General features: G+C 31.2%; 1 protein-coding gene across 5 annotated transcripts in view; it reads right to left on the reverse strand.

Moving 5' to 3' along the window:
• Window positions 1-4,378: 4,378 nt before the first annotated feature.
• Window positions 4,379-7,950, reverse strand: part of LOC107001588 (regulatory-associated protein of TOR 1-like) — a 16,491-nt gene continuing 12,919 nt past the window's right edge. The window contains exons 9-12 of one of the 5 annotated variants that reach the window (XM_027912374.1): window positions 6,148-6,259; window positions 5,829-6,007; window positions 5,026-5,686; window positions 4,379-4,806 (exon numbers count right to left, since the gene is read on the reverse strand). In XM_027912374.1, coding sequence (XP_027768175.1) covers window positions 5,922-6,007; window positions 6,148-6,259 — 198 coding nt within the window. In that variant the 3' untranslated portion in view covers window positions 4,379-4,806; window positions 5,026-5,686; window positions 5,829-5,921. Of the gene's footprint in view, window positions 4,807-5,025; window positions 5,687-5,828; window positions 6,008-6,147; window positions 6,260-7,950 lie in introns of those variants that run through there. The other 4 variants (XM_027912373.1, XM_027912375.1, XM_027912376.1 and 1 more) reach the window with 4 other exon arrangements.

Here is a 7,950-nt window from a genome sequence, read left to right on the forward strand (position 1 = left end):
CCCCCACTACCCCCCACCCCCTATCATCACTACCCAAAAAAAAATTTGTTTTTAAAAATATTTTCAATTTCATAAATTATTTTGTATTCTAGTAAAAATAAAAGATGTTCCTCAAAAATATTTTTCATTCACAAATCAAAACTAAAAATCATTTCTGGAAAATATTTTCTACTCACCAACCAAACATGAGAAAATAAGTCCAAAATCTACTTGTTTTCCAGGAAAACATTTTCTAGGAAAATATTTTCCATGGGAAACATTTTCCTTCATACCAAACACACCCTGAATCAAAAATCTGTGGAATTGATTTGGAAGAATGTTAGAGAGAGAAATTGAAAAGAAAAGTAAGAAAAAAGAAAAAAATCTTGATATTTAATTAGGAAGAAAGTAAGAGAGAGAAATTGATAATCTTAAGAAAAGAGAGAAATTGATAATCTTAAGAAAAGAGAGAAATTGATAATTTTAAGAAAAGAGTGACAAAAATTAAAATTAAATTAATATCTATCTAATTACATGAATATTGGAAAATGTGTAATCTACGAGTGAGAAAAAAAATATAAATAATGAGAGAGAAAATATTAATTACATCAGAATAATTATTTATTTTAAAATAATGACATTTTTAATATATTTACTAATATTATTAAAATATAGCTATTATCACTAAATAAATTAATTTTTTTGATTAATTAACTAAATTTCTCTTATTTATTACTAGTTCAAAATACATGTTTTGCACATTGCTACAAGATTGCAATTATATTATAAAGGAAAAATAAGAAAAATGTGTACTTCATTGTTGCACGACACACATGATGGAGAGAGAAATATATATATATATATATATTTTATTCTTTAACGTGATTGTGTAGTTTACGCTTTGGTCTGTGTAAAGAGCTTCAACTCTTCCTTCTTCTTCTTTCTCTGTCTTTTTCAATAATGTATAAAAGAAAGGGCTTTAAATTTTTTTTTTTTATCATTAGTTCTTCTTTATTTATTACTAATTTAGAGTACGTACTTTGCACGTGTGCATCGTGTTAAATTATTTAAAATATATATTTTTCTATACATTAAACACTCTTTTAATTACACTAATATATATAGAGATACACATTATAAAAATGTCTATTTTATTATTGCACGACCTACAATAATGAAGGGAGAAAAATTATAATTTTTACTTTTTTCACGTGATTGTGTAATTTGCGCATAAATTTGTGCGGAGGAAAATTATAATTTTTACTTCTTTCACGTGATTGTGTAATTTGCGAATTAATTTGTGCTAAGGGCTTCACCTCTTTTTCCTCTTTTTGTTTTTGTCTTTTTCGTTAATGTGTGCAAAAACTTCAATTTTTTCTTTCTATTACTTCTTCTATATTTATTATTATCTATTTATTAAATAGCCTGTTTTTTTATTGGACTTAATTCTTGATTTTTTCAATTTACCTTCTTTCACCAAGTTGTTAATCTCTAATTGATATAAGTGTTGTGTGTATTGTATATCAATTATTGATCAGTTTTAAGTTTTTAATGACACATAAATATATTAATAATAATGCATTTAAATAGTTATATTTTTAAAAAAATATGTTTTATAAATGATAAATATTATTATGTCAAATTTTTTGAATTTGAAGGTTCTTTCGATCTTTTACCGACATTCGTTCTAAGTAAAATAATTAGTTGAAGCTACAACTTTTTTTTCTCAACTATATGATATTAGATGATTCTTTTATAAAGTCTAGACTTTTATATGTACGGGTTTTTCCCTATACTAGTTCCCGAACACGTGCATTGCAAGTGTTATCCAATGTCAATTGCTATCATAGAAAATAATCTTAAATTGCTTGCTTAACTTCTTAACTTCATTTTTCCATCACCACAATGATTGATTTCAAAACTAAAAATCTATTGAACTTTGATAAAAATGATAGAGAACAAATTTTAGAAATTAATTAAATAAAAATAATAGCACTATTATATTTCATCTATAAAAAAAGTAATTATAATAAACTATAAATAATGAACCAATTAAGTAAACTAACAAAATCAGTATACCGGAGAAATCAATTATCTAAGCTTTTGAAGTTTCCATTTGAGTTTTTAAAAATAATTTTAGTGGCAATTTCAATTATTTTTTATTTCTTTCAAGAACAATAAATATATCTAGTATAGTAAAATTACATTAACACTCTCATTTATCGATATTCTTAATCATAATAAAATTCAAAATAATGATCTGCTAAACCTTAGTAAAAAATGACATGGAGCAAAATCTTAGAAATTTATTGAATGAAAATAATTAAGCAAGATATCATTTAAGACTTCCAACAAATACACTATACACCACTTCTTTAGTAGTGATAACATATTAAATTGTACACATTGTTTTTCATCTATTAATAATATAATCATAAGAAACTATAAAGAATATATCAATTAATAAATATTATTAAAATGTTTTCNTGTTTTCAAAAGAAACCACTCTTCTTTCTTTCATACCTCATGAATCTTGCTAATGTTGATGATGGAGATGATAATCTTCATATATCATCCCATAAAGTTTGAATTTGGCGATTTTATGATTTCGATATATATTCATTAACTCTACATACTTCACCATCTTTTATTTCATGTAAATATTGCTTTAAATAAAAGGGAAAAATGATGAAAAAGAAATTGAAAAAGAAAGATTATAGAAATCCTACTGAGCTGAAATATGTCCATGAGGAAAATGGAAATAATTTTCTTTGATGTTCTTTAGGATTCCTTTAACAAATGTATTGATTATATGTATTAAATTAAATTAACCTACATTTAATTACTATAGAACTTCTGAAATTCTGCAAAAGAAAAAAAAATTATATTTTGCTAAAACAATAAATTAATCTTTAACACTTCACTAAAACATTATGCATAGGACATGTACCGTTTCTTATTTATAGTAAAAGTTATTTTCTTAATGGTTATTTATCATTTAGTAATGACTTTCCAACTTCTTCATTGTTTATCACTTAGAAATAACGTTTCATCTTCTTTTTCATCTAAAAATTCATGATTTTTTATAATATAATACAAATGAAATAGATACATGAACTCTCTAGTTTCAGATTTAATTTTTTTTCAGTTTTGTTATTTTTTTTTATCTCTAGTTCCACATTTAAATAATTTGATGTGTTAAATCATTTTAATCTGGTGAAGAACATTTTCGTAATTCAACTTTGAATTCAAAATCTTCCCACTTATAATAATATATGATATGATATTATCACTCCACTTCTTGGTAAGTGATTCATTATCAATTGTACAGCCCTTAGAAGCTGGTTTAAATTTGGAAAAACTACCCAAGACAAATATCCCCACCACATTTACTAATTTTCCCTATAGTTTGAAATAATTTCATATTTATTATCTTACTAACCAATAATAATTTCAAATGACTTTTCAAATTAGACACACCTAGATATACTTTTGCTACAAATATACTAAAATAATGGAGAGAGACGAGCAAGATAGGAGGTATGCGAGCGAAATCCTCGATACATGTAAATCACGCACACACACAATATATATATATATATATATATATANTAATTTATTAGAGGGGAAAAATTAATTCAACTTTTAAATTTTGAGCTTCCTGCTTATAATAATATATGATATGATATTATCACTCCACTTGGTAAGTGATTCATTAGCAATTTGTACAGCCCTTAGAAGTTGGTTTAAATTTGGAAAAACTACCCAAGACAAATATCCCCACCACATTTACTAATTATCCCTATAGTTTGAAATAATTTCATATTTATTATCTTACTAACCAATAATAATTTCAAATGACTTTTCAAATTAGATACACCTAGATATATTTTTGTTACTAAATATACTAAAATAATGGAGAGAAACGAGCAAGATAGGAGGTATGCGAGCGAAATCCTCGATACATGTGAATCACACACACTATATATATATGAGATACTAAATACAAGGAGACAGACAAGTGAATTAATCAAATACATGTGAATCCACTTGGATAAGCACTTGGATAAAATGCATATAAAACAAATTACACCTAATTTTGACCTCATGTATCCGAAATACCTTATACATGCATCACAAGTCCAAAATCCGATAAGATTCATAACATTACAAACAAAATCTAAGTAAGTAGCTCCTAAACTAATAAAATTTTTCTTTTAAATTACCCTTTCTAATTTTCATTATGATACTTTAACTTGGGTCAATGTCTATTGAATACTCCAACATCATTTGGAATGTCTAAGAAACACCCCATTCTAACGTGACACAAAAAGTAATTCCGTTGTTGTTTAGTGCGTGAATCACTTGTACAACCATGAAAGAATCACTTGCTTCAAGATAGTGAAAGGTAGAAGCGTATTATTAATGAAGTGAATAGTTAATTAACTCAATATGATAAATTTCATCCTTGTTATCATTTACAATATACAACAATAAGAACATACTTTTTTTTGAAGTACGAAGATAATGTAAAGATGACAGGATCAATCAAATTCTTCTGAGAGTAGTTTTCCTCTGCAATATAGGCATTTTGATATTTGTGCCACGTCCCTAATCCTATTCAAACTCATTGCATCATCACACTTTGGTATGGAAGTTGATTCCTGTAGAAAATTGCTGTTGACATGAAAGTGACCAGAAATAGTTTCTTTTAATGATCGTGTTGTCGGGACCAACTTGGCACACACCAGGTACTTGCTACTTCCCACCAGAAATAGTTGATCCAAAGCTTAAAATAATCTCCAACTATCATCTCCATTAAGGACTCTTAACAACATAAAAATTATAACAGGTGAGGACAACACAGAAAGTAAAGAAAGCGTTCATGCACACTTATGTAGGAGGCAACTAATTGATATGTACAAATTGACTCAAATGGGTGAGAAAGTAAAGGAAAGAAGTAAGCTAAGCAAAGGGAATATTGAATAAAATGATATTTACAAAATAGAAGAAACATAGAATGAAGATATTTACATCTATTTTTACCTTTGTATGGAATTTTTCTCCAAAGCTTCCGTTCAATATGTTGATTTTTCTTGACTTTCCGCCACTCTGTGCTGATGCAGCTCAATAAATAAGCAGCATGCAACCTCCGTGAGCCGGATCAGCTCTTCAGGAGAGGTTGACAGCAACTAATCAAAGATGTCAACATCAACCTCAGTGAGCTGATCACTGTATTAAGAGATGTAGACTGGGACCAGAAGAGATGTCAACAATCCATCCGCCACTGACCATCTCAAAGGAACACACCCAAGTCCTAAAAATCTTGTTTCTCAATCTGAGAATTTGTGACAAAGCGATGAAGTTGTTATGTTGGTGGGGAAATCTCATCAGCGTAGATAGAAACACAGGCATCTGCTGCACCAGCAGCAAGCAGCACTTGATAGGGATGGAAGGTAAGGCATCTTACAGATCCAATCGTCTGAGCCATGAAGGTGGACAAATACCTAATGCTGCCTAACTGCTTACCCTCCAGGTTGAACACTTTGATAAGTTGCTTTAATGAACCACTTGCTATAAGGGGTGCATGACGATGTACCGCCAGAGATGTAAGTGATCCCCTGTGAGCATCAATGGTCAGGTAAGCCGCCTTGAGATTTCTCATATCGAGGAACTGAATATCACCAGCCTGAGATGCACTGACAACCTGAGAAGAAACAATTGAAACAGTTCATGAATTCTCATTTTGCTTTGACAATATTGGAGAATATTTTATCTGCAGAAAAAATTGTTAGTAGAAATAATTATTGGAACAACTAACATAAAAGAGAGTGACGGTGAGTATATACTCTTTTTTTTTCTTTTCAAAATACAGTCTTCTGAGAAACCAGTAACTGACAAGTTGACAATTGACAGGCCAGATATAAACAGGGCAATAGTAGTCACCTTTGCTGGTTGAAGTCCAGGTTGAAAGCCAACCCCAACAACTCTTTCCACTTTGGGATGAGGTCGGGTTGAACAAACAAGCCTAAACAAACACATATTAAACAGTCAAAAAATCACTGAATGATGGATGTAATTTATGCACCAAAAAATGTATGCATGTGTACGTAATGCCTAATGTGTGTGTGTATTTATCTAAAACGTCTCTAATTGGCCAATGCTTACTTCTTTGTCTCAGAGGTGAACAGACTGCATAATCAAATTGCCACTTGGGACACAAAGTTTGAGAGTGGTACGAGAACTGCTTCGCTGCATCCCTTCTCACCAGTTGTGATTGCTGCAGATGAGAGTGAATGGATCAGGTAGAGGAATATTGGCCTGAATGAAGACATTGTTTTCATCGTTCCTTTTTCACGATCTTCTCTCGTAGTACTGCGGGAAGGGTCGGTTAGTTCAAGTTCTAGGTTAGTCGTTGGAGCTATGTGTAATCTGTCATTTCAACCAACAAATGCTGCTTTGCTGGTAAGCAATCATTCTCAAGTGGAAAGACTAGATGCAGGTCAATGACATTAAATTTAACACAAATAACGATGATTACTTTTGGTGCATGCACTTAGGAAAACAGTAAGTTGTATAAACTAAAATGGAAATATCACACTGCTTTGCATTCATTGACTAAGAAACAAAAGCAAAAATAAGCAAGAACACCTGATCCAACACCATACAAGAGTGAGGTCAAACAAAGACTTCAATATAAGTAGCATCTACGTCTTGAAGCTCTAAGAAGATATGGCGATTATTTAGAAAGCAGGCATAGTTCCAGGACATGTACATTGACCTGCATCTAGTCTTTCCACACAAAAGCACAAGTAGCAAAGATGAACAAAAGCTACTCAGAGAGAGAAACAAAAGTTTTCAGCAGGCCCACATTTTTACCGAATTGATAGTTCAAAAAGCTACCAAATTCAGCATGTGGCATGGCAATTTGAGGTGGGACCTACACTTTCAGCAAACACATCAAGCATGTACAAGTTATAAATATATAAGTACAATATCTTGATTAGACTTTGAAATTCTGAAAATGTTCTCCTAAGCAGGACGACCCTAAGCTACTCCCGCTCCCGCTTCTATATTCCTAGTAATATTCACAATGATGTTACCACTCCCCCTCAAGTTGGTGCAAGAAAATTATATGTACCAAGCTCACAAACGTGTTCACCAAGTCCCTAGCCTAGAACAAGTTATATATGCAACAAGCTTGACACATAATTTGTATTCACCACTTAAGGGGGAGTGCTAAAATATTCACAAGGATTCTACGACTCCCCATCAAGCTAGTGAATATAAATTATATGTCTGCAAATTGATCATTTGACCGCATGAACCCTGTGACTGTCTTTTAAGAGTACCTTTTATCTGAAAAAATGGCAATCAATCTCTAAACTCCAGTTGGCCAGCGCGTGAACAGATCCTGTTAGAATCTGGGATGCTCTGGTCGGCGCATGAAGCGGCAGACAGTAGCGGAGCTGGTTGAGGATTGTTCATGTTAGTGTTCCAGTTCTCATAGCGGGTAACGGTTTGATCACAACATCTACGAAAACGAAATTATCTTTGGACCAGTGTTATCAAAGGCGCGCTTTAAGAGCGCTTGAGCCCTAAAGCGAGGCTCAAAATGTGTTGAGCGCTTCACCTCGCTTTATGTGCGCTTTAGTGTTGTCGTCAAGGTTCTAAGGCAGGTATTTCCTTGCCACTGAGCCTCTTATGAAGAATTTGAAGCTAAATAATTAATATTTCACTCTATCATAATTTTTTTTCAATTTCGTTGGTCATATATTTGTCATTCATGTTTATAGTTATTAGTCTTGGACTAAACATATATATTTTATTCTTTTCTCCCTTTGCGCCTTTTTTCGTTAAAGCCCACGCTTTATTTGCGCTTTGCGCTTAAAGCCTCCTAGACCTTAGAGCTTTTCGCCTTTGATAACACTGCTTCGGACAACCGTAAGAGGTTGTCTGAAAATCTTATTT

This window comes from Solanum pennellii, chromosome 10 (assembly GCF_001406875.1).
Source record: "Solanum pennellii chromosome 10, SPENNV200".
Classification (NCBI taxonomy): domain Eukaryota; kingdom Viridiplantae; phylum Streptophyta; class Magnoliopsida; order Solanales; family Solanaceae; genus Solanum; species Solanum pennellii.